The 27,198-nt window shown below is 43.2% G+C and overlaps 1 protein-coding gene across 5 annotated transcripts in view; it reads right to left on the reverse strand.

Annotated features, from left to right (window-relative positions):
- Positions 1-201: 201 nt before the first annotated feature.
- The window catches only part of srcin1a (SRC kinase signaling inhibitor 1a), a 102,803-nt gene continuing 75,806 nt past the window's right edge, over positions 202-27,198 (reverse strand). For 4 of the 5 annotated variants that reach the window (XM_051073981.1, XM_051073980.1, XM_051073983.1 and 1 more), the window contains 17 exons: positions 26,779-26,974; positions 25,209-25,504; positions 22,772-23,595; positions 22,248-22,349; positions 21,703-21,830; positions 19,873-19,893; positions 18,939-19,099; positions 15,350-15,525; positions 14,252-14,382; positions 13,779-13,926; positions 12,645-12,951; positions 12,270-12,531; positions 11,783-11,922; positions 11,422-11,577; positions 8,503-9,411; positions 6,546-6,683; positions 202-1,099 (listed from right to left, as the gene is read on the reverse strand). In XM_051073981.1, coding sequence (XP_050929938.1) covers positions 1,094-1,099; positions 6,546-6,683; positions 8,503-9,411; positions 11,422-11,577; positions 11,783-11,922; positions 12,270-12,531; positions 12,645-12,951; positions 13,779-13,926; positions 14,252-14,382; positions 15,350-15,525; positions 18,939-19,099; positions 19,873-19,893; positions 21,703-21,830; positions 22,248-22,349; positions 22,772-23,595; positions 25,209-25,504; positions 26,779-26,974 — 4,101 coding nt within the window. In that variant the 3' untranslated portion in view covers positions 202-1,093. The remainder of the gene's footprint in view (positions 1,100-6,545; positions 6,684-8,502; positions 9,412-11,421; positions 11,578-11,782; positions 11,923-12,269; positions 12,532-12,644; positions 12,952-13,778; positions 13,927-14,251; positions 14,383-15,349; positions 15,526-18,938; positions 19,100-19,872; positions 19,894-21,702; positions 21,831-22,247; positions 22,350-22,771; positions 23,596-25,208; positions 25,505-26,778; positions 26,975-27,198) is intronic. The other variant, XM_051073984.1, reaches the window with a different exon arrangement.

The following is a 27,198-nucleotide window of genomic DNA, read 5'->3' on the forward strand; positions in this document are numbered from 1 at the left end:
CTGGAGTGAGGCCAAAAGTGGAGAGGAGAAAGAAGAAAAAGCTAAAAAGTTCTGAAAAAAAATTATATAAAAAAACGCTGGAATTTTCTTTTTATGGTTCATGAAGTGATGGTGCTTGAAATGCATTCCTCCATGTCCTCATCCTCCTCCTCTCCATCACGGAGAGTTGCTGGGGGTGAGGTCCTTATTCACAGGCTCGCAGCCACCCTCCCTGCAGCTGTTGAGGCTGGAGCTGTCAAAGCTACGACCGCTGGGCTTGAGAACCGCAGAGGAGAGGGAACTCAGAGGGGTGGGAGAGGAGGGAGACAGGGACAAAGTAGGGGTGGTGGGCGAAGAGGAAGAGGAGAGGAGGAGGAGGAGGACTGGCTGCTGGGCAAAGACAAGGAGGAGGCTCGCTGCTCGCGCAGAAGCCGGTGTTGACGGAGGGTGGAGGAGAGGAGCAGGGCCTCGGCACTAAGGCCAGAGGCGGACAGGCTTGCCAGCAGGGCCTTCGCTTGACTGGAGGAGGTTGTCAGGCTGGGAGCAAACGCTGCTGCAGGACACGGCACTCGGCTTGAGAAAATGCCTGTTTTGATACCAGAGAGGTATGGCTCAATACTGCCACTGGTGCTGTTGGTCCCCAAGGCCTTCAGGTGGAGCAGGGACATAGGAGACAGGAAGCGGGGAGGGTAGGTAAAGAGATGAGGTTTTTCAGGGTGTCAAAGGGGAATTCATGAAAAATTAAAGTCTTAAAATTGGTTGTGGCTGGGCACTGTCCCCTGCAGCACCTTCCCTTACCATTACAGTCAAACATGCCCGTGCACGCATGCTTGCACACACACACACACACACGCACGCACGCACACGCACGCACGCACACGCACACGCGCACACACACACACACACACACACACACACACACACACACACACACACTGACACGCATCTGCAAATGCACACAGAGTGGGGTTCAGTGTAGATTTGTAGAAAACACTGGAGATGTGAAGGTAGCTGATAAAGTTAAAAACAAGGGGAGTAGATGGATGTGTGTAGCTCTGTAGTCAGGTAGACATGAGGAGAAGGAAACTGAAGAGGCTGGACACGGACAGGTTGCTCACTGCTGCAGGGTCACGGGTACGGTAGGTGGTGGGGGTGGGGGGTGAGCAGGCCGGGTGGTGCAGGTGGAGGCGCGGGTTCACGCCGGGTGGAGGCGCGGGTTCACGCCGGGTGGAGGGGCGGGTGAGGTTGCGCCGCAGGAACAAGTGTCAGAAGAAACATGTAGTGGAGGAGGGGGAGGGGTAAAAGGTGGGAGGGGGTGAGGGAGAGGTGGAAACAGAACAAGAGACAAACACAGGAGATCGTTATTCAGGTTGATATCAGCATGTGTGAGGCAAGCCACGAAAGGGGTTGCCATCTACACATGATGACCAAACCCTTGATAAACACAACTTCTGTCATAGGGCGCAACAGTGAAGGTGGACAACTGCAAATCAAACCGCTGACTGCCCTTATTTTGACATTTGTTTTAATGATTGTTACTCATTAAAAAAAAGCAAAATATTCTGATGGACAGACAGCATCACACCTTCATGTAATGCTGGAATCAGCCAGTAGGTGGCACTGTTCCAACATATGAGACTTGTGGGCAACACATTCACAACATGTACAGTATTTGTCTTTCTTTTTACAAGTGGGGCTAAGCTGAATGCACCTGACAGAAAACACTTTGTATGTTTTATGTGCAAGGAACAGACCGAGCAAAATGTATGTGACAGGGTGAGATAAGAGCGAGAATCTGTTTTTAAGAGCCAAACCTGTCTTTTGATTTTTTGGTTTTATTTATGCTTTTTATAAGAAGCAACAGGAGAAAAGTTTTTGCTGTGACTGTAAAAGTTTTAAAAGGTGGTTGAATGGGGATTACGAGGATTAGTTCTGTGTGAAAGGAGAGCAGGTGTGCTAGTCTAGACTGTGCTGCTGGGAGGCTTTCACCTGCTCTGTTGCAGTTCCAGAGCCTGTGCTGCCAACTGTCCCCTGAGAGCGGGGGCCGTTCCTTCTGCTCGAGGAACTCCTCTCAAGCCTGGCCGACACATTTATTCTGGTCTGTGAGTGCGGTGGAGCGGCTGCCCTTCATCTCACGCACTCAGAGCTTCCTGCCAAACGACTTAACTCCCAGGATGGGCCTTCACAACCTCCACCTCATGCCCAGCACCTTTAATTAGCCTGTTTTACTGCCAGAAGTAATAAGAGGCCAAATGGGAAAATGAAACAGGGTTTTGCGGCGTTAAAGTGATTCACATTGTCATGGCCTCCTTGATCTGTGCCAAAGCAAACGGGGAGAAATTGTGGTTTTGAACTGTCTATTCTTATCCAGCACATTGATTTGAAGGATCCTCATGCCTGTAATGCTCTAACACCTCAGAGTGAAGCTCTGGTGAACATGGAAGCCTGGCCACAGCGGCACAGCTCACCATCAGAGAGGCTCTGTTAATTTTAACACCCGCAATTAATACACACATAACATCAGAGCCGAGACTGACAACGAACCTGATGCTCGCTCTGCAAGAAAAAGTGAACATTTATGACACTTTTTTGCTCTGATGATCAAGTCCATTTGGACCACATTATATGCAAGGCTATTTCAAGCAATGTGGTCAGGGGTGGCAAGGCTGATTGGCCAACCGGATTCATAGCCAACAATCCTAAGTTAATGATCAGCTGAATGCAATGGTCGAGGCAAGTTCATTCAGCCAGCATGTTTAATCTTGATGAAACCAAAAATTAAACAGAGTAACTTGAAATTGGCAATGCTAAACGCAGGACCCACATAAGTCCAAGAAATGGTGCCAGTGCATGTTGTTTTAGCTGACTACAGAGGGTACACAGTGATGTCTTAACAATGTTCAACTGTCCCTCCAGCTGGCTTTGTTAATGAACACCAGCTGCCTTTAATTTGATTTGGTACAAACTGTCACTGTGTGGATAGTGCCATTAACGTTAAAGGAATTTATATATTTACAGTAAACCTAACATTAACATATAAGCTGGGGGTGGAAGGACCATTGGTAGACTCCAAAATACTGTGCTCATTCCTTGAGTTTGTATCCTGTTCAAAATGTCCTAGAAATGTCAATGATCGTTTGGCCAGAGGAGACAAAAGAGAACCATCTAAAACACCAATGGGAGCTGAAGGGAGGGGAAGAGTTTGGGGTTACATTTAGGGGGAGTAACGTCCAGGGAAAGGTTTAAGAGAAGAGACGCCTTTACCTTTAGCTGTGAGCCGAGGAGAGATGTCACCCAAGGTGAGCACGTCTGATTGTTAGAACAACAGTATTAGTAAGTCAAAAGTGTGATCAGCAGGTGTGGGTTTAAAGATAAAATGTGGGATGAGGGGAAGTTTCTGCCTCAAATAGGGATGATTTACTGAATGACTGAGACTGATTTTAAACATTCTGCACAAAAATATTCTTTAAAAATAACCCGCTTACATTTTTAGTTGCCAAAAAGTAGCTGATTTTATTTTTTAGTGGATATAATTAGGATTTCTCCTCAGGGAGATCACAAGCCTGATGTCAATGACAGGTTAAAAAAACACTTGGTGAAGCGAGTATAGAGTCGGCAAAAGTTTCTAATTAGCTCTTAAAGCCTGAATGCAAATCAGCCAGCCGACTTGATAATTTGATGAAATGAACTGCAGATAATCAGCGTGTTTCTCCAGCATAGTCCGTGTTCAGCTGTTTCATTATCCTGAATTTAAAATGATTTAGTAGACAGATTTTGCTTCATCCATGCGTAAGCTAAATTGTCAGGATCTGTGCTGTTTTCTTGGTTTGACATTGAAGGTGCCAGAAATCTGACCAAACATAGGAGCCATTTCAAATGTAACAGCTTGTGGAAACCAGCAACTCAGTGCTTGATTCTCAGCTTCGTGACTTCATTAAGGTTTGAGCAGGGTGTCAAAATATTTGTGTTGCTGTTTTCCCACTGAGCTCATACCACAGGACATGACACTGCATGGTTAACAGAGTTTGTTCTTCAAGTTTATGGAGAGTGTTCAAAATTAAATAAAGAAAACATTATGAAATAAATCAGTAATATAAATAAATGAACCAATAATTTTGTTAAACCTCCATGAAATTATCACAGTCTCTTGATATTGAGTAATTATCCAAGCTCACAACCCCCACTAGCTAGTTAGCCAGCTATTTAGGTAATATGTGCTGCCTTGTTAAGCTTAAAAAACAAAAGGAGATGGTCGTTGATTGTCTAGGTCTGTGTTTATTTACAGCTAGATTCACAATTACTTTGATATTATTGAGCTCTAGCTGACAGGAGCTCACTGGATAAATCTGAGATGTTATTAGCTGAAAAGCATAAAACAAAAATTGGCATAAAATAAATTTTATTGGGCAAAATGCCATTTTGAAATAAAAAACCGACTTTTGAAAAAGGCCATTCCTTTAAAACTCTGTTACGAAGCTAAGGATGCTAGTTAATTCAGCTGTAATAATATATGCTTTATTTTATGGGATTCTATACAAGTTTAGATTAACACAACCACATTGCAGTTGTCTATGGAGAGCGCTGTCCTAATGAATGTCCTGGGCTTTTTTTTAATGACAAAACCTCTTCAAACCTCCACCTACTGCTGTACTAATTGCTTACTTGACCTCTCAGCTCTTCACACTTCATACTTCAAAATGCCACAAATTTCTGTTATTGCCAAATTGTGAATACAGTTTAGGTCACCTGGTTCATTTATTGTTTTTTTAGTTATTCTTCATGCAGTTGCAGTAATGTTTCCACACTTAAAAAAGCTTGGCACCAACTTCCCATGCTGACAATTAGCTTTGAGTGTCCACTCTTTCACATACAGCGTCATTTCACGGTGACTGTTTTGAACAGTTTGTGGACAAAGAGAGGGTGCCGTGTGTGAGCGTCATACTGAATAATGGGATTAATTTTGCTTTCATTAGACAAGTGTAGGAATCCACTCTGCTTCCAAATCACCGGGAATAAGAGACGCTGACAGGGGAAAAGTGAAAAGGAAAAAGGGGGCAACGTGTGTAAATTGCAGAGTACTGAAAGCGGAAGAAGGAAAGAGAGACATAAAGAAGAGGAAAAGTGACAGACTTAATGGCGGTGAAAGAGAACTGTCCTCTTCATATTGAATAATCAGTGATTGCCACTGACTCAAGGGGCGATTATTACATTGCACTGCAGAGATTCCTTCCAATCTTCTCACAGTCTGAGGCAACCAAAGCCTCATTACTCCCCCCATCTCTCAAATCTCCCCCTCTGTGCCTTGCACATTCATTTCCCTGCACTCTTCAAGACTGCATTTGTGTCTGAATGGTCTGTCAAATTCTGTGCACTATATGGAGGTTTAGGTGCACTTCACTGCTTCTGTTATTTTTCAAATTACATTGACATTAAGCTTTTTTCCCCCCTGTGCACAGGCATGGTGCAGAAATCTTCTTTTGGCTTTACTGGACTGACATGCTTCAACAGTTCAATTTCCTCGCCTCCAGAGGCCATCTAGCATCCTTATGTCCAGCCTTTATTTACGTTAAAGTGCTAAAATGCTAGCAAATTAAAACCAAAAAAAAGATGTAGAGCCAGCTATCAGGCAAATGTATAACAACAAATGTATAGAGAAGGGCTTTAAAAAGTTTTATAAATTAATGCTTGACTTTGTACCAGACTTCAGAAATGAAATGCTTGTGAAGAACTAACTATATTTTTTAAATTTTGTGATTTCGTACTCAAAACAAACAGGTCAAGTAATTTCAAAGTTCAAAGACTGTCAGGCATTAAAACACTGTTTAGGTAACTGAAGCACTAATCCACCACTTCAACCTGTTGGACACACATCTGAGGAACTTTTGATCTATTTCAACAAACCCATGATAATGAGCCATCACAATAATGCAATTTCACCATCAAAGATTTCCAACATCATTATTATTGCAGTATTTTACACAATCTGATAATTGTAAGCTGAGGAGTGGAATGTGGTGGGGGGACATGCTGCTGTGTTTTGGGGGTAAAGAGAAATGGTAAAGGCCTAATCATGCTTCATCTGGTGTGGAAAATACAGTCGGGCGGCACAGTACTTCTGAAGACTTTGTCAGCTTACAGAGACTCAGATGCACATATTCTATAAAACTTTGAAGGCATGCTGAAGTTGTGAGGAGGTGCCATCACCTCAATGACAAATTTTGTTTCTACTAGTTTTTAATATTGCTCCACATCCAAAGAACTCTCTGTCCCATCTATCTCGATTTATAATAGACATGGATCATTGCCTCTCTTTGCCCCAATTACAGACTGAGGGCATAGTAATATGCAATGTCTTTCCATAATCATCTTCATTTTTATGATTTTTATACCCCAATTATGTGCAAGCCTTCTTTAAATACCTAAAAAAATAATGGCCTGAGCTTCCTCTACCATACAAGGCAACCAATACTGAGAGTCTGTGGAAAGTACCGTACAGTCCCATCTGCACACATGCTGCCAGATCAAGCGTGCACTGGCCCTGACAGTGCTAAATATAAAGATGATACCTGCTGTTGGCCCTGGATCTTCAGGAAGTCCTCTCTTTTGCCACTCTTAGTCTTGTCTGTGCTGTTCTGCTGCAGGTGCTTCAGCTTAGAGGCAGCTGAGGAGTGGAGAACCTTGCCGACGCTGGAGCTATTCCCTCCCTGAGAGAGGAGAGGGGAGGAGAATAGAGGAGAGGAGGAAGAGGGAATCAGACTATGGTCACAAAGTATGTGGTCATATATTTCATTTCTCCTCTTCAGTGCCTTTAGTTTATGCCTCAGACACATGTAAACTCCGTACAGAGCCTGATTCTAGCGAACAAGCCTGTCTCCTGAGACCAATGAGGTTTTTAAGATCAGAGCTCCTAGCTGATAAAAAAATGAACTATCCACTTCACAGAGTCTCACCATCCATCAGTAGAAAATGACAAAGATGAGAATATAGAAATACAGCATCAAAACTGACGTTGCGTAGCCTAGTCTCACTGCAGGATCCACGAGGCAGTGTGCTTAATGATCTTTCCTGCTGAGTTACTCCGTCAACTGTCTCTAATACGCATAAAAACAAATACGCATTCAGTCAGATTTCCATCCAGCTGTGCCTCCTCTGCACACAGAGATATTAGCTCAAAAGAAAACTAATAAAAGATTAACTGTAGTAGTCTTGAATAGCCAGTCTTTCTCTGCTACAGTGATTCCTGCCTGTCTTCCCTCCTCCATTCTTCTCTTGATGTGGAGCTTTATTTTGACATTCAGATAAAGAATTTACAGTATACTTAATTCTTGATGAATTCTCATTCTGATGTCCTAATTAAAACATGAACTGTAATGGGGCTTGAAAGCAGATCGCCTATTAGTGTGAATCTGGGGAGCACACCAGCAAATGTTGGACAGGAGCAGGAAGAGGTGGTCATGTTGGAATGATGAACATGGTTGAAGTTGGAGTGATGAAATAATGTGCAAAGACACTGTAATCCTCATCCATGCCCACAGGAGTGCTCCCTGGCTCTACATCAGAGGGCTGAAACTCACCATGACAGTGTGACTGTCAAAGTACTGCAAGCCCTGCCCTGCAAAAGAGTGGGAGGCTACATTCAGAGCAACAGGGAATACTACGTGAGCTGTCAAGACACCTAACTGAAGTGGCAGCTGATACAGCAACGCAATACGTGTTTTGATTATCACATCTTTTGTTGAGTTACGGTCAGCTGGAGGGGAGTTGAAAGGAAGCTACTTGCAATATCTGGTAATCGAGTTAAACACATGTTCAATAGATATTAACAAGAAGTGTATTAGAAGCGATTTTGGCTTTTGTAGAGGAGACAGATTTCTGTTCTCGTAAAAGTTTGGGATCAGTCAACTAGCGATAATGGTGATAATGGATACAAGACTGATGAAGTTGCTTGTTATTTTTGCATTTTTGGTGTGTGCAGTTATGATGTACACAGTACATAAAATATGCATTCATGCATTTAAATACAGCACAATGTACATAGCCCCATACAGTCCCAAAATTCTAAGAGAAAGACTTGATTTCAAAGTAAAACAAGGATGAGAGGACAGGTTGATTTGATAAAGCTTAAGGGGGAGAAAGAAGAAGAGAAATTTTAAAATGTTTCTATTAGCTATGCAACTTTTTATTGCCTGTTTGGTGTAACAGAAATGTTCAACTGGCCAGGTTTACAGACTGAAAACAGCTGCTAGGACAGATCGATCAAGAAACAATTAGCAACTCCTCGGCTCAGCAGGGCAGCAGCTCCAGCACTAATCACAGAACAGACAAGACAGGAGGAAGTCTGTTGTCTGTCCCCTCTACATATTTTTGATCACAAATACAATTAGATGTCGATTTAATCAGGGAGCAGACATCAGAAGCTTGAAAGTGAAGTTCCAACAATCACCCAGAGAGAAGAAGTGAAGACAGAAAATAGGGCATGCTGCTTCAAAGCAGGAGTCTGCACAGCAGGTGTAAGCAATGAACCTGGATCGATGCTGGGTTCAAAGACGACGGCTTGGGTGGGACTGGAGGTTTCTTGGTCTCTGAGGTTGGACTATCAGTCACCTGTGCTGGAGAACTTTTGATGGCTGTCCCAGTGTAGAGATCAGTTGGATGGCCACTGATCTCTATCAAGGTGTTCTCCAGCTCTCGAATAGTCTCCTCCAAGCTGTCCAGCCTCCTGTAGGTGCTGCGTCGGACATCTTCTGCCGTTCTCTTCCGACTGGCTAGGCTGTCCACAGAGCCAGCTGACCCAGTGGACTCAAGAGTACTGTTAACTGAACTCTGCTGTGGCTTAGGAATCATCTCAGTCTCAGTGTTGTGCTGAAGTGTCAGTATCCTGTCCCCTGTCTCTATCCCTCTTCTAAGAGCCTCCACCAGAGAGCTCTGATGGTAAGAGTGAAAGGAGGATTTTATTCTGGGTTTGGGCACTGGCTTGGATGATTCCAGAAGGGAATACAACAGCCTGTAGGCCTCTCTGACTGTCATCTCCTCCCTGAAGAACACTAGGAGTGGTCGATCACCCAGCCTGGACTCAGACACTTCTTTTGTATGTGGAAAGATAGTCAGAGTCTGTAAAACCTTTCCTACAGTCTTGCTGAGTTCCTGGGCCTCAAGAGGAGACACCACCCTCACCTCCATCTCTGTCAACAGCAGGGCAAGCTCCTGTTTAAAAAAATGCTGCTCTCGCTCTTGTTGAGGAGAGCCTCCAAATGAATCCCTTTCCCTTGAAATTTGAGTCTCGTAGACTGTGTGATGGCCCGTCCAATCTCGTGATGGAATCTCCTCCACAGAGTAGTTTGCTAAATCTCTGACGGGATCCTCTGAGCTAGCAGGCGAAGCTGGCAAACACTCTGTCAACACGATGTGGGGGACAGGAGACGAGCGACTTCCCTATAAATGAGGAGAGCACTTGAGCGCTTAAATTCAAACACATTGAACTGGTAATAGCTTTAGCACAATCCAACAACTTCAAGTGAGACTGATGATGCATAATAAGACAACCAAGCACAACTAAAGAGAGAGAGAGAGAGAGAGAGAGAGAGAGAGAGAGAGAGAGAGAGAGAGAGAGAACAGAGTTAGCAACTTGTGTGTAATGTGTTTCTAGATAACTTCCTATTAACATTAATGACTTTAACACTCAAAACAACACAACATCTATTGTGAACCCACTGCAGAACACTTTATGTGGTTGTGAAGCACTGATATATTCATATATATAAAAGGACCTAGGAGTAGGTTTGTGCACCAAGAATGGTTTCAATAAAGGTTGCAATTGTGTTTTCTGAGGCAAGTGACTGACTGTTGTTAATTAACACTGTGATTAATTGGTTTATACAAAGTTAAATATGCATGAATCAATATTCTCAGTCTTCACGTTGAATCAATGGAAGAATTATGTTTGATGTTAAAAGGTTGTCGCCAAAATCACATGAAATTATCACCCAGTTCTGCAGGTCTTCTAGACATAACAGCTTTGGAGCTTTTTTGAATTATTTAGTTCATACGTTTGACTTTAGAACACATTAGCTTCATGATTGAGTCTCACTGCTGTCAGTAACATATGCAGCTGTATTTCAAGCAAAACAAATCTCTGCATGCTACCTGTCCAACAAGAAAGGACAGACAAAATTAGCAACTAGCTAGCTGAAGCAAACTTAAGATCCAGATACATTCCTCAGGTATTAGTTAAAAACCAATCTGAGCTAAAAGAGAGTGGATATTGGTTTTACATTCATCAGTAGGCCTGTGACAGAGTTCAAAATGAGTGTTAATGTTACTCTTTTTCTCTCCTAAGTGTAGGTAATTGCTAGCTGACATGTCAGCCATGGCAACTTTACAATACAGTATAATCCATTGGTATGGATGTGGAAATGTAAGTCAGTGTTTTTCTCCCCAGAGTCACTAATATATGACTAATGCAGCTTTGACTTCAAGTTGTGTAAAACTGTTCAAAATTGGAAAAACACTATCAAGTAATTATGCTGTGAATGGTTACATAATCTCTAAACCAGTTTGAACCAGTTAATGCAATTTAAAACATGGTAACTTAGTGTGAAAAAAGCCTTTGGCTTTGTTGTATTCTGCATATTTTTCACTTGGGAATTCTTAAGCCAAGAATGAGTGCACACCAAAAACAAAGAGGTAACATCTGCTGTGTTAATTTCAGGTTTAAGAGTCGAGAGGAGTGCATGAGTGGATGTGTCTAGAGGCCGAGCAGTAGCTCTGGGTTTCTGCGTGTGGTAAAGGGGTTAAGAGGAACAGAGACTGAGGTCTAAGAGGTTTAATCCACAGCACTCAGGGTCAGCCAGAGTGTTACCTCAGTGCCTGGGGCCTGTGAGGGCCACAGGTCCAGTCTGCAGGGGGGTACACTTTGCCTGCTGCTAGGGCTAACAGGCAGGGAGTTGGGAGGGGGCATGGAGAGCCTAAGAGGGGCTCTCTCAAACAGCTGGGGAGGGAATAGGAGAGATTCACATAGCATCATAACAGGACAGAAACACAACAACCACCAAATAATCAAAATCAGATGCTGCTGACTCTTCGTTCCATCAAATTTCAGGCAGGCCATCTCAAACACAGTCCAAGCAGCCATGAGGGTCCATCTGTCTGGCTGTGATCTGTGAGCCCTGGGTGATGATGTGTGTGACTGAGCAGTATGTGATCTTTGGGCTTTCCCACAGCCACAGGCAGGGGAACATATGGCACCTGCTGTTTGAACATGTGGTAATGATGATGGTGAGCATTTCTGCACACACATTGTGCGTTATGTGAGTGCACAAAAGCCAGCAGATTGTGAATGAAACATACACACACACACAAAAAAAAAACACTACAGTTTTCTCATTAAACACCAGCCAATTGTGGATATGATTAACATAATGCACAAGCCATGTTTTAGTTTACCTCCAATTCAGCAGCAATTTTCTCCTCCTCCCCTGCTTCCTCCTTGTCCCCAGAGGCCAAGGTGGGGGGTGTAGACGCAGGACGAGGGTTTTCAGACACGGTCCTCCTAAGTTTTACATGAGGCTTCTGGCCTTCAGTCTCCTCAGACTCAGACTTCTACAATCACAAACACAAAAAGGCTTTTAAAGTGTCTGAAGCTTGCATCATGTTTATTGACAAGCACACAATGATTTCACCCAACATGAATGTTGCATTAAATGTCGTGTGTTTGTCAATCAAATACTTAAACTGCAGTATCCTTACTTTATATTATACAGTATATGTGTGAGAGCTGTATGTTTGTGAGTTTGATGTGTCTCACCTTAATGCTTTTTCCAGGGATGAGGGGCTCTCCACTGCGGGTGGTCAGGCCAGGAGAAGATGGGAAGCTACGTCTAGGTGGTGGCGGAGGAGGAGACTTGGAGGGTTTCTCTGTGCGATATCGAGGCACCGTCAGCTCATCTGGAAAAAGAAGTAATACTTACAGTAACTTTAGAATGAAAGTTCTAGTCATAACATAATGTGTAGTGTGCATAAACTACTTAACTTAATACTGAATGCAATGTGGAGTGACCTATTGCATTTATAAAACTAACTCTTAAAACTTTACTCTCCACTTTTTCATATTTTAGTTCAGTTTAGGGAGGATATGTTCTTGAGAATATCTGATGACCTGCAGGGCTTGTAAAAATATTTCGAAACTAATTGGATTATTTTAAAAATATATGGTGGTTACTGAGGCAAGACTTCCTCTTGACAGTTATGCACTGAAAACGATCCCGACTGAAGCACTGAACTCTCCATCTCACCAGAGCCACGCCTGGATCCTCCCTCTTTCCCGGATAACTTGTGCTGGGGCTTGTTGGCGCGGTGCTCTGGGGTTCCCGTCCCACTCTGAGTGGGTTGAGAGGGAGTTGTGTTGGAGGAGGGCTTGATCTGCTTGGCAGCAAAGTCCAGGTCTGGAATGGCCTTCATTAACTCAGCCTGGGTCTCCTCCAGCAGCCTGTTGATGTCCTGAGCACTGTACTGGGTCAGACTGGCCCGCTTCTCCTCCCAATCCCGCTCCGCTGCCTGTGGAGCAGAAAGATGGATCTAAACATTTTATAAACACACACCCACTGTGGGGGTGCCTGACAATGTTATGACATGATGTGTAGAATGAGATGAAAAACAACCATTCCTACCAGTCGGACCTCTACAGACAAAGCTTTGTCCGCAGCAGCACGACGCTCCAGCTCCTCCAGGGCTTTGCCCTTGTGAGGAACAGGAGGATAATTGTCCTTGTGAGGGCCGGACGGGTTCCCGTGGCCACGGCTGAGACTGGAGTGGGGGCTCCAGTTGGACAGGCTGTTGCCTCCCCCAAGGTCATTGATGGTGAGCGGTGGGCTGGTGGGAATGTCAAAGTCTGAAAACTTTCGCAAGTCATCGTTGTGCTTCAGTGAAGGACTAGAGAAGTCCTCCTGCTTCCTCCACACGCCCTCATTCGCTTGTCTGGCAAGAAATGGAAGATGAATTCATTAATCAATTGAAACATAACACAAACTAAAGCATGAATAATCCATGACTTGAAGTGAAAACAACTGTTGCTGAATGCCAGAAACAGCCAAAAAAACCAAAACAAAACACTGTGAAGGACACCAACCTCCACAGATACCGAGTAAACCGAGAAAATAAGAAACTGAAATTAAGAAAGTGAGCTGCTTTTTGGACACAAGGCTGATCAGGAGATAGATGACAGAATGCTAAAGGTCACATTTTAAAAGTCCACACTCGAAATAAAATTAAAAAGCTTTTATTCATGTGACTGTAAATGGCCTTCCTCAGTGCCACCCAATAATGACAGTTGGTCACATTAATACTTGCAGGTTGAATACATCAAGGATATTTTTTTCTATGCACATTAAATTTTAAATTATTTTCTCTGATAGTTTAACAGTTTTGGCTTAAAAACAGCAAAGGTTTAATGGCATTAATCTCTGATTCGGATCAACAACAATGTCTAATCAATTTTCCTTGGTCCAAGGTCTGTCTGTCCACCGCATTATGAAATCCATATGTCTGCTGACACACAGCAAGGCGGGTGAAAACATAATCTCTTTGGCAGAGGTACAAATAGAAAAGCCTTCCTCGGATTGATTACAAATGGGCAAGTTCCCATGTCAGCTAATGTTGGACATATTTCACTGCAAGATATTTCAAACTTTTCCGTCTCTGAGGACAGTTTCAGGTATTAAACACACACAGGTTCTCTGTGGTAGGGGTGTAAAGGTAAAGCAGGGGCACATGAACTGATGCTCTCAGACGAAGGAGGTTCGTACTTGCGCATGGTGGCGAGGGTGTCAGTTATGGTCTTGCAGCGTTTTAACAGGGCGTCGAGTCTGTGCGGCTCTTCTTTCAGGAATTTGACGGCCTCCACTTCGACCCTGAGCACCACCCGCATCTTACTCTGCAGGCCTGGGAACTGATCTGCAGGAGAAAGCAGCTGAGTAACACAGGAAGCCAACCATGTTTCCCACAAACAAATCAATTCTACTTGTCAAAGATGTTGAAAGCCTTTTAATGTAATCAAACAAAACATTTTTGGACAACTGTAAATGGTCAGGGAGTTCATTAAGACAATGAACAATGTGGGCAATCTGAGACTGATTAAATGTTTGACAGACTGGCTGTGGGTGACTAAAAGATAATCAGTGCCTTAGTGATTAATTAGTGCATTATAAACTGTCTGCCAGAGTAAAAGGCTGTGTTTTCTGCCTGTACACAGAATGTGAAATGTGCCAGTGTGACTCACTTTTCAGTTCTGTGAGTGTTTCTCCCAGTTTTCTCAGAACAGTGGCCTTCTCCTCCAGCTCCTGCACTGTCACGAGCTTGTGGTTGACAGATGACTCCTTCTGGATCTCCTCCACTGACTTCTCCAGGTCGCTGAGATGGAACAGACAGAAGGCTGAACACCAGGGACTCCTCCTGCTACACTTAAATATTGCTGAATATTTAGCGCATAAATTATTCTATGAGTTTTGGTAAAACTTCTGCCAAAAAACTGTTTCTCAATCAAATGGCAGCCAGACAGTGAGACAGTTCTGGACAGCTGAACTGGAGGAGTGCACAGTGGTATTTAAAAGTTTCATGCAACAACTGAGGTGAATGGAGGAACAGAGGATCTATACAAACGTCAAATTTGTTCAGCGCTAATGCTGAGAGTGTTTTGGACTGGTCCGGCTTGATGTCAAATAAATCTGCCTCAAGTTGTGTAATGAATCAAACTCCTATGTATAATTAACCAAAATAAATTGGCCATTAGCCAGGCTGAATGACAGACACTGATTAGGGGAGATCATCTAACAGTTCAACCAATTAGTCTGTGATCAAAATACAGCTCAGAGTTAGATTCGGGAACTATTCTGACGCTCACAGGGAGACCCAGGAATTATTACTGCAGTGAACATTTCCACATATGAGACAGAAGCAAGTTATCGGATTATTAAATCTCAAGGTAGCTCTCTGCTCTGGTTTCGCAGTCACTCCAATTAGCTGCCGGACCGTCTCACACTTCAGATCTTAATAAGCATCTTGCCTTATGCCGGGCTTAATTACAGTTACAATTTTATCCTACCATTGCGTCACCCTGTAAGTCATCTAATTATAAAACAGATATTGCTTGTCATGTTTAAAGTAATTATTAAATACATGATAAAATCTCATCTTAAACCATAAAACTGTCGATTTAAATATTGAACATCCAACCAAATGTCATTCAGTGGCAGTGCAGGAGAATAACGAACACATTTTTGTTACTAATGTTTTTGTTATTATTGATTAAAGCTATAATGAGAGGCTGTGGTATTTTAACACCTATGTGCTCTTAAACTCTTCTTATACTGTTACTGACTGGAGCTGCTGGATGATGAGCTCCTCCTCATTGAGGTACTTGAGTCTCTCCTCCTCCACCAGGAGGCGCTGCCTCTGCAGAGGATCCTCCTGCTTCCTCAGGGCGTCGGCAACGCGCACATTCAGCTCCGCTTCTGTCCGCTTCAGCAGAGTTTTCACCGAGTCCTGGTTCTCCAGCTGCATGCACGTGCACACACACGCACACACACACAGAAAGAGGGACATTCATTACACAACATTAAAGATAACATATATAACTCTTCAGCTGGGCATGTTGTACACTCAGCAGGTATTTGGAAATGAATTGTATCAATGTTAGCCTCAGTGGCCTCAGGAGAATAGCTTGTTGAAGTCACAAAATCTGCTATCGCTGCCATCTCAGTATAACAACAAGACAATGAGGAGGAGAACTTCAGCCGCCTCAGGCTTTTCAAAACAGACAGTGATTTAAAGCAATTGCATATTTTGTTTTGCCCCATCCTTGAGAGGGCAAGCTGTGGCCTTTTGTTTTACTGAACAACCTTCGCTGCTTTGTTATCGGAGAAGAACATTTTGCTCTATCCTTGACTGCTTATACATTTTCCAGTCTTTGCTCGTGAGTTAGCCTTCACACTGAATGCCTTGTTCTTGAAGGCACCGCTAAACGCACCAAGTAGTTCACTCTGTGAATCGTGTGTGTGTGTGTGTGTGTGTGTGCGTGTGCGTATTAGTACATGCATATAATATTTCCCTTAACACAGAAAGCCGGGATCCCTGAGGGGAATGCAGGATGTCTATGACAGGAGGCACTGAGCATGAACTCAGCTCAGCTCTCAAGTGTTATGAATGGAATATTCTACAGGACTACTGGATGTAATACAACTCCCTGAGATGAAAGCACCTGGTAAGCAAGAAAAATTAATAATTGATCAGCCTTATGTTCCAGGAAGTGAAGCAAGACAACAATATTGCTAACATGTAAAATTGCCCAGTGTTCCCCATTATACTGCTCTGAGTGGTGATGCAGATGCAGCAGGCTAAAAGCGAAGGATAGGGTGACATATTTTAGGAATTATTCATTATATCTAGAAAAACATATTTTTTGTTTTCTTCAAAAATCTCACAGTGGTGTCCTCCCTCTTCCTCTCTCCTAGTTGCATGTCTCTCCTGCACCTTCCCTCTGTATAATTCATGAGCCACATGTAAAATTTAAGGTGCTGGCCATCGCCATGGGCAACAATATGTGTCCAGGTGCCGAGGTCACACTTGAGCAAACAGGACAGGTAAACAGCAAACTGTCCTCTCTGGGTACAGCAGCAGTGCCACGGCTCTCTGTCTCACTGCTTAGCCAGTTCAAGAAACCCTTGTGACTGCTGTCATGGAACAAATAAAAAGCGCTGTATGCCTCTTATCCATCATTGCCATTACGCTTGCTTTTTGCTCTTCCCCCCCGCGAGAAACTTGAATGCTCTCCTCTGCCTCTGAAAGCATTTAACTCATCATCTCTTCCTGACTCCTCCTACAGTAACCATGGCAGCGCTTGCATCAGGGATACATGGAATAAATAGGGTCCTCATCTCCACAGTTTTTTAACCCTTCCTTGTGGCATTTCATGTGATTCTACATCCATCACGACACTCTGTATCTCTGTAGAATAACAAACAATATTAACTAAGCTTTTATCTTTCTATTTCATTATTAATCCTCAAAAGGTGCACTGCCCTAAATGTGTCAGGCAGTACAGCTATGTGAACCTGCAGGTGTTATTTACTATAGGTACAGTATTTGAAGTGAAGATCAAATAAACATCAAAGCTACAGTTCATGAATATATATGTGTTGAGACACTGGATAGTGTATATTCTAGATCATAAAAATGTAACGACTGCATGTCCTAGAATTTGGGCATTTTCTGTGGATCCTTTGCACCAAAAGCAAACCAAATGCAAAGTAGATAATGTGGTCTTATATTCTGTAGTTCATCTGCTTTATACAGACAGACACTGCAGATGGATCAACAGTGAGATAAGAGGGGACCCTGCAAAGAATCATTCTTACTGCTGTACGTCATTCAAACTAATAGGGATAATGCATCTTGAGGCACTGAAAATGACTGAATTCATCTGAACTCACAGTGTCCTAGTTGCTCTGGATAATCCACTGAACACTTTTCACAGGGACTACATCTTTGGTAGAAAGTAGTTAATGACAACTGTTCACAAGTCTGTGCATCATACAGAGTAACCAGCTCACTGTATCTGGAAAAAGGTACATTTTCATTGCTTTGAGCACCACACGTTAAATTTTATTTGCCTTAATTTGACTGGGGTGGAGGCAGAAATCTAAGTAAAGCAGATTAGTTCAGAAAATGTAACCTTTTTCCCCCTGCTGTTCAATGTTTTACATCTCTTTTAATATAATTTCATAACTCAAGCTGCAATCCACCTGCAAATAGCAGTCAGCCTTTATCATGCACCTGCAAACTGCCAGCGTTCTCCAAGGGATGATAAATGTATGAAAACAAAATACATGACTAGAACCCTTTTTCCATCGACTGTGATTAACTTAGTTCTATTTTCTCTCTAAATCATCCTTTGCTGCCTATTCATACCTGTCTTTTGTTCTGCTGCTCACATTATGGTATTTGACTTGGAATTGAGCTCTTTTTGATCGTATGAACCTGAGTGTTCAATAAGAGAAAAAAAGTTCTCTTTTCATTGGCATACCAGAACAGCAGATCATAGGATATAAGAGGAGTAGAAAAGTCAATGTAAATGATATGTAACTGGAATGTAAATCTACAAGTACAAGTATTTGGACAGTTACATACATTTTCTTCTTCAGGCTCTGCGCTACAGCACATTCAGTTTGAAATGAAATAATGGACACAACATTAAAATATCAACTCTCAGACAGACAACTCCACCTCAGTGTAATGGCAACTCTCAATCAATTCTGAGTTTTGTGTGAGCTGTTGTTGATACGACACACAGTTCCCCAAGAAACATTTAATAGCCAAGTCTCTAGTCACTTTTGAACCTTTGCAATTTGAGTACTATGTGTTAAAAAGGTAATACTGATGTAAACCCACTCAAATTACAGCTGAGACTTTGCACTTGTAGTATCCAATATTTCATTTCAAATTGAGTGTGTTGGAGCACAGAGGCTGAAGAACAAAAACCACCCAACTGTCCAAATACTTATTACCTGGATTGTACATTTCTTTACATTTCACAGTATAAAACACACTGGTATTTCAGTCACCATACAGGAGAGGGTACAGACACGCACACCAGGGAATAAACAGCAGTTGGCAGCAGGCATCCTAGCATGACCTTCATGTTCACAAACGTCAGATGCTATTTGCATCGGCATTTATACATGACAGCTGGTGATTTGAAGCTACATTAAAAGAAGTTTAAAACATCGAAAAGCAGGATAAAGATAAATTACTTGAACTTGAGAAATATTTCCAAACCTGAGCAAGTAAGACTAAAACTATCTGCATGGCTAATGGTGAATAATATAATACTTCTTTATTTTTGTGATATGGGAGAACAGAGTCTGAAAGAAACACAACTTAAATATACTTTTACAGAGGATGGTATATACCTGTATCTTGCGCAGCTGGGTGAGCTGTTTGCGTAGGTCGGTGGCATTTTGCTGCAGGCCGTGCAGGTGGAGCTGCATCTGCATGCGGCCGACGCTGTTCACCTGGGTTATGTTAGAGGGTGGCGGTGGCATCAGAGCTAGAGGTGCTGATGGCGTATGAGCTGCCAATCACAGAGCAGGACATGGGGGGGTCACCGGGAGGTCATTAGGAAACAAATTGGTTAGTTTGCTGTGCTGTGCTCCGGTGAGATTTGCAGTTAGCCAGCATGACAAGTACAAACATTAACACACAGACACACACAGACACACAGACACACACAGACACACACACACACACACACAGACACACACACACACACGCACACACACACACACACACACACACGCACAGCATAAAGGCTCAAAGAAATGTACATATAAAAAAAATCTGGGCGCACACACTTGAACAGATACAGTGTGTGAATGCAACAAAAGGGCCATATTCACAAAACTCTAATAGCCCACTGGGAGAAACATGAGCTCATGCCATTAGTAACCTATATAGAAGTGCAATTAGTGTATTCAATAGTGACACATGGGGATAACCATGCTCTTATCTTAACATGAGGCTTTGTGAGTATGGCCATCGACTCCCCAGCTCTTCTCTCACACACACACTTTCATACACACTCATAAAGAAGTGCCCGCTCTGTGACAAAACAACCCTCTGAAATTCCCAAAGGAATAACCAAGCAGGAATTCAAACAGTAGAGACAGAGACAGGGAAAAAAAGGACGGTTCCCTCTCTGAGAAAACCAACCAGGAGAAAAACGTGAGGATAAGAGACCGTCAGCTACCCAGAAACACCACACACCCATACAGAGGGCAGAGAGCCATGAGAGAGAGGTCCGATAGGAGAAATAAAAAGGGCGGTAGAGTAGGAGATGGCAACTACCTTTCTTCTTCAGCCGTCCAGCTGGAATATAGAAACAGTGAGCCAGTTACCAAGAAATTAATGAAAGAGTGAGAGAGAGAGACAAAAAGGGAGAGGAAAGTCTTAAAAGTTCATATTTACAGAATGATGATCCTGGAGAGCATTTTTATTGACTACGGCAGAGAAAATGACTCCATTGATAGCTTAGCCATTTGGCACAGGATCAATTTGTGTGAAAGCTTCAAAGACAACTGTGTCCTTGCGCAGGCCTGTGCGAAGGTCTGGCCATGGACGCAGCGTTTGTGCCAAAAGTGCACTACAAAATTATGAGGAGGGTAGAAAAAATAAGGAAACCAGAAGAAGGGATGAGAGGAGTAATAGAAAAAGCAAGAAGATAAAGGGTTTCATTCAGTATGTACAGGTTACAGGTGTTAAAAAATTATTCCTGTCAGTATTTCAATATATAACAGTCTGTTATATTGAGAAAATACACTTAAACATCAAATTCAATCTCCATGCATCAAATAGAGAGATAGTCAGAAGTGGAAAAAATAAACCTTTCACCTACTTCAAAGCTGTCTGTCTTATTACCTCGCCAAGGAAGTTCTGTTTACGCTCTTGTATGTTGTTTGTTTGTCTAACACCTTTTAACAGCTCCAGAGCTGTTAGGAGGTGTATTTTTGACGATACTCAGGTGTCTTTCCCTGGTATTGCACTGTTCCTTTTAAGGTTTGCAACAACCTCTGTCACACTTCTATAAAGTGGATTTGACCAGACGTCACTTTTGTCATCTTTATTTTTCAAATGGCAAATGAGTCATTCGGAATGAAACTCTTCAACTTCAACAGAGAGGAGAAACAGGGAAAGAGAATGAGAGATGAATGAAGCAGAAATCTCGCCTAATTCATCAGTGAGTGTTGCTTTCACAACTGATCCGTTTGGTTCGGTTAAAATAAATGTATGCCTGTGCCTGTGTAGTGTAAGGATCTGATGTTCTATGGTGCATAAATATCTTTGGTCTGTTGATCAGACAAAATAATTTCCCCAAACACAAATTATCCATTTCCACAATTTCCATACATTGTCTACACAAAACAGTTTAAATTAATCAAGAAAATAACCGGCAGATTAATCAGTGATGAAAATGATTGTCAGTCACAGTCCTGGATCAAACTGTAATCTCCCACATTATATTGCAATACAAGTCACTCCTTCATCCGGTGTCTACCCTTTTGTCATTATTCATAACATGTGGTCAGTTAAATAATACTAATGATGTAACACATTTACAACATTAAAGTGCTGCATGACTTGCTGTCAGTCACCAGAATCTGATTTCCACACATGGCTTAAAGTAGCACTGATGATACAGGATGAAAATCATTAAGACTGTCCAATCAAAGAGTTACCTGTCAGTTTGTGTAACATCACGATTACAGCTGTTGGTTCATTAGTTCAAAGTCAGTGTGAACATGAACTGGACCAGAGCTAAAAGGAAACAGCATATGATTTTTTTCTCACTGGTTTGGATCAAATAAACTGAACTACAGGTGTGAAAGCAACCTCAACAGCTCTTAACTAAACCATTGAGATGAAGACAACACCTTCCTGGCCTGAGGACATGTTGACCTCACTCACATAGTGACAGCACTTTCAAATTCAGATCACCATCATTGCCTCTTTGTCAGTTCATTATCCTCTGTAAATTCCAGTTCATTGTTAGCAGGAAAAGAAACAGTGGAAGAATTTCCAGACAGTGCAGGGATTAACAAGGCAGCAGCAGTGTTAGTAAGAACTAAGCTAGTGAGTACCAGTGCGATGCACAGGCCACGATTACGCTCATGTACTCACTTCCTGTGGCGGAGCCGTCGCTGTTGGTTTCGGTCTTCTCGCTGGAAGAGAAAGGTAATGGCCGTGAGAACTCCGTCCCTTGGTCCGGAGGGCAGCCCGCCATCATGCAGAGACGCAGCAGGCCGCACCTGAGGATCAACGGCCACAGGGCAAGGCAATTACAGTGCTAACGCTAACAGCACCACTACTGGACACTATCAGACTGATTACATTAACAAGTCCTCTTCTTGTTAATGCACCCCTATTGTTCATGAGGATGAGGTGCCATGACAACAACGTTCAATATAAATGACAAACTTAAAATCTACTGAATCCGCTATGTATCAATGTGTAAATCAATAGTGCTGTACCCTGCAGCTAATGTTTACTGCCCTGTGCTTGTGCTGTGCTCACACAAAGTAATGTACCACTTCACTGCTACAGAACTGATAATGGCTCTGATAATAGCCTACTCCTGTTCCTGTCAATAATACTGCCTATGTGTCTGAGCTGAAGCTGTGTCTGTGAGTTTTAGAGGGTTAATGGGGTATAATGGAGAGTCTTACGTGCTGTCACTGTCTGGTGCTCTGGTCAGCACACTCTGGACCAGGCCAGTAAGGCTGGCTATCTGCTTCTCCATGGCCTCCATACGCTCCAGACGATGATCCCTGGAAAAGTAAAAGCTACAACTGTATAACATAACACTTAATGTCCTTGTGAAGACATAATTGAAAAACTTGGATTAGATGCAATTGGGCACACAAAAATAGCTTTTGCATTTTTTCAATGCATTAGCTTAAGCAGTATAGCTTTTTTCAAAAACATTTGTGACTACATAAGCAATCATTTAAAATTCTTAAAACTCTAATTGCTTATCGTTTTTGGTGGTTTGACCTGATTTGATTTACAGTGACATCTCCCTGTCACTTGTCACTTTCTGACTAGTGATATCATCTTTTTTATTTTTTATCTTTTTATGCAACATAATCAGTATTGTTTTCAGTTTTAGAAGACAGTATTGTGTTCATGAGTTTTCAGGACCCTCCTTAAACAGTACAACATACTTCAACACACACAGACTGGTACTGACCTGCTACTGTCAGCGTCTTGTCCAGACAACGAAGAACCAAAACCAGGCGTGGCCCTGCCACCCTCCCCAGGCCCAGCTGTCAGACACAGAGGTTCTGAACTGGAGCTGGGCCTCGACTTCGGGCTCTCCACAAACACAGAGGAGGAGGCCGAGTCCTTGCGAAAGGTCTGCCTGACAGGTGAGGCTCTGCTGGGTGAGCCGGAGTATGAGTCCCTGTCCCTCAGCTGCATGTCAGGGATTTTCTGTGGGGATGAGGGCGGCATGCGAAAACCCATGCCCAGAGTGGCTGAGGAGTATGTGTCGGAGTAGAGCGAACCTCCAGGCTTGTAGAGGGAGTCCTCCAGGTCCCCCTGAAGAGCAGCGGCTGAGTAGGTACTGAGGGATCGGACAGAGCCACGGCGGTACAGGCCACTGGAAACGGGGAAGCTAAAGGGGTCTCCGATGGCAGCTAAAGACTGGGTAGAGGCGATGCTGAGGCGGCCCTCGTGCATCAAACTGTAGGGATCTGCATACAGCCCCTCATTCTTCATTAACGCCATGTTTTTTGCAGAAACTTCTTCATCAGGCTTGACGTCACGGCGCTCTAGGATGGCGCTGGGTGAAGGAGACAGGCCTGCGTTGGCACCGTGACCAGCTGAGGGATGGTGGGGGTGTCGGGGCTGTTCGTGCTGGGGATGGGACCCGGTGAAGGACGGAGGGCGACCCCCACTGTAGGAGAGGCGTGAGCGGGATGGAGAGCCGGAGGAGGCTGAGGCCGTGGAGGAGGGGAGGGTGTTGAGGCGGCGAGTCGGGGAGGAGTCGCGGGAGGAGTACACCATCTCCCTCTGAAATGAACAAGCAAGGGCTTAAAGTTACCATGGAGATTTGCACATGAGGGTGCCATGTTCGCCATGTGTCAGTTTGACATGAGCACGAGTTAGATCTGACTGACACTGGACAGGCTGTCATAATCTGCAGACGCCAATGAAAGATAATAAATTTCTCAAAAGGCCAATGGCAGAATTTAGTATCTGAATTTTAAAATAGAAGAAAATAGACTGTGTGTGCCAAAGTGAAAACATTCTTTTCAGGAAAGTGGTATATTTATTTCCACCATTTTCTACTTAGCTTTTATTTTTCTCTACCTGCCTGCATGTTGTTAAATATGTCCTGATGTTTTTCTCAAACCAGCTCTGCCTCAGTTTTCCTGCTGTGCATTTACACCTGCTATGGTTTTTCTTCTCATTTCTGCAGCTTTCAAAAGCCAAATACTCTGCTTTCCCTTGTCACATAACTACTTTCGTCGCTTAACTCATCCCCTTTTCTCTTCTTTTCATTCTAGCTAACCTTGTCATGCGGCACTATGTAATACACGGCAAATATTGGAGCATGACAAAAGAATTTGAGCTGCTGAGCCTTTATACCCAGGGACAAATTCATAAACATATATTCATAGCTATATGAGATGGTCTGTTTTGCACAAACTGTATGGGCACAGCTTAAACAAGAAACAAAATAAACAAAACACAGCTGGAACCGTGACTTGCTCCACAAGACAGCACCAGACACGCAACATGCACAGGAGTAAATTAACGGCAAGATGCTTGTTAAGATGCAGCCTGCGTTTAGTCTCCCACAGTTATAAAGAAGAGAGGGACTGAGCATCTCACATTGACTGTGAAAGATGATGGTAACTTTGATGATTCTTGATGTTGCCCAATAAAAGCGTTGCTTAAAATCATGCCTGTAAGATTTCCTGGTATCAAACTCAGTTTGAGGGTGCATTAAAAAGTAGATGTGCCTCTGCAGTTTAAGGGTGTTGATCAGCTGTCTCTTTATATTTGCCTTTGCATACACAGACACAAACATGCATGTGAGTGTGTGCAAACGCACACAAACATAAAACATACAGCACAGTACATGCACACACGATATACACAAGCATAATCATCGTTTTTCACTGCCTGTTTGCATCGTTAATAGCAGTTGTGTTCTCAGTATTGTGTGAATAATGCAGATGGTAAGTGGGGTTTTGTATAAAATAATTTAAAAAAAAAGGTTTCCCTCAGGCTTCCTTGATCTTCACTGAAGCAGAAATAGCTTCGGATGTTAAAATATGCTCATTTCACAGAGGAACATTGTTCTCTGGTGTCTGCACAGCAACAGATGGCCTACTTGAAGATAAGAAAATACATTTCCAGGAGGAATACCTGTTAAATTACTAACCCACATACACCGTAACAGCCTGTCAAAGTTACCATTGAAATACGAAAAACACTATTACCTTGCCAAAAGAAGCACACCGCTCCTCTTTTGTAGAGGCACAGTATTATAGCAGTTCTCACTGACAACTCAGTTGTCAAACATCAGACTTGTAGGAGATCAGACAGCATTTTTTCTCTAAAATAACCCAGTTTACCCTCTTCACCTCCTCTCCTCACCCCACCCCCCTTCTCACCCTCAGGTCTCCGTTAGCCAGGTGAGCAGCAGCAGGGTAGGAGGCGTAGATGGGCTCTTTACGGTATATCTTGATGATGCTGCGGTCCTGGATGTCCCGTACGTCCTCCAGCTCGTAGAAGACGTTACGCGCCTCGTCCTTGATCAGGATGGCCGTGTTGGGTGACTTCAGCATACCTGCGGTCAATTTCTGAGGGAACATGTGGACGATGAGAGCGTGCAGTGTGTCCAGGCTGCTCAGCTCGTGGGTAATGTGCACCCGGCGTGTCTCATCCCCGTACTGCAGGAACAGCACGCCTAAATAAGAGTGACACAGGAGAGACGGTCGAGTCATAAGGTGATGGCTTGAGTGGATACTGAGAATAACTTGAAAAGCAATTCTGTTAAATCTTGTAGTTCGCTTTACCGTTCTGCAAGCTACACTGTTGTTAATTATGATCCTAATGTTCTGCCTCTTGGTATATGCGTTCTAGATAATGATTTTACCATTAGATGTCAGCATGAATAATCACTGACAGTGTAAACAGTTCTCTCTTTCTGAATGTGAGAATAAGACTGTGGGAGCTGGGTGAGAATTCACAACTAAGGTGTAAAGATTGATATTAAAGGCAGGTTGAATCCTCTAGTACTACTTTGTAGGATAAAACTTACTTTGTATCAATAATTCAACAGAAATAATGAATATTATATGACCCTAAAATAGCCACACTTCATGGAAAACTGTGCTGCAACGCTTGATTTTATAGGAAAAGACGAGTCTGACGCCTGACTAACCTGAATATTCATCTTCATACACCGTGGGACAAACAAAAAGAACAAACAAAGCAAAGAAAGACCAGTGATTAAAAGTCAAGCAAAATAAGTGAGATACTGCACATGTGTTGGGGAGAGAAGAAAACAAAGACAGTAGTTAGTATAGAGACATGGAGTGGTAAGATTGGCAGCTCTGCTCTGCTCAGTTTTACAGCCACTTTTTTTAAATCTCGCTGAACCTGATGTAACACCACACCTTGGTCTTTATGAGCTTGGACCAGCCCTATACTAATCCTCTCTCCACTCCCAAGGCCTTTTTTGTTGTAAACCTGCTCTTAACTCTGTAGTTTACTCATGCAGTTGCGCATAAATATATCCCCAGTCCTGCATGATTAACAGGTGAGCAGTATTACAGTTAAATAAACAGTCACTAAAATAGCTACCTGAACATCGTAAACTGTACTTTGGAGATTATATACCTGCAGAGACTTCATGGAAAAAGTTTGCTCGTGCATTCTGGCTGAATGAACTGGGAATGTACTGTCTACAGCGAAAAGATGAATTTGTTATACTGTAAGTTCTCTAACTGTGCAGGAAAGTGTAAAGTCAGGACTGACTGCTCTCGAGTTCCCTGCAACAGAGCAATTAAACTAAACTGTTTGGTAAATGAAGTGAGAGTTTAACACTTCCTTCCATTCCCTGTAAGCACAGCGGTTCACATCAGCAGCTATATGGAGTAAACAGCCAGCCACAAATCTGCCTCCAAGTCCAGCCAGCATGTTGTGACAGAACCTGCCAGCAGTGCTTCAAATCTTAACCTGGAGATCGTAGCTTATTCTGGCTGGCAGAGCGGGAGAGCGGCAGGCTCTGGCGAAAGCGGTTCATCCGGTTGAACCCGAGGGGGATGTCGGCTTCTGACATGGTCTCCAGGGATTCAGCGGAGGCAAAGGAGAGCTTGGCGGCCTGGTCGGCAAGCCCAGACTGGGTCGACTGGGAATGCCGTGGACTGCGGCTCTGCGGGGAGGAGAAGACACACATGGAGACACACAATCATCTTCTGAGAGGTGAAACTGAGGCGGAGAGAATGGATTGGACGGGGGCTGATGGAGAAACACCAACCGGAAAAGAGACAGTGAATGCACAATGAGACTCCACACAATGAACCACATAACAAGATTAACGAGGCCTTGACAATGGTTTAGCTACTAGTCATTCACTAAGAATTACCAGCGTCACAG

The sequence above is a fragment of the Lates calcarifer genome, linkage group LG11 (genome assembly GCF_001640805.2).
Source record: "Lates calcarifer isolate ASB-BC8 linkage group LG11, TLL_Latcal_v3, whole genome shotgun sequence".
NCBI classification, from domain to species: Eukaryota; Metazoa; Chordata; class Actinopteri; family Centropomidae; genus Lates; species Lates calcarifer.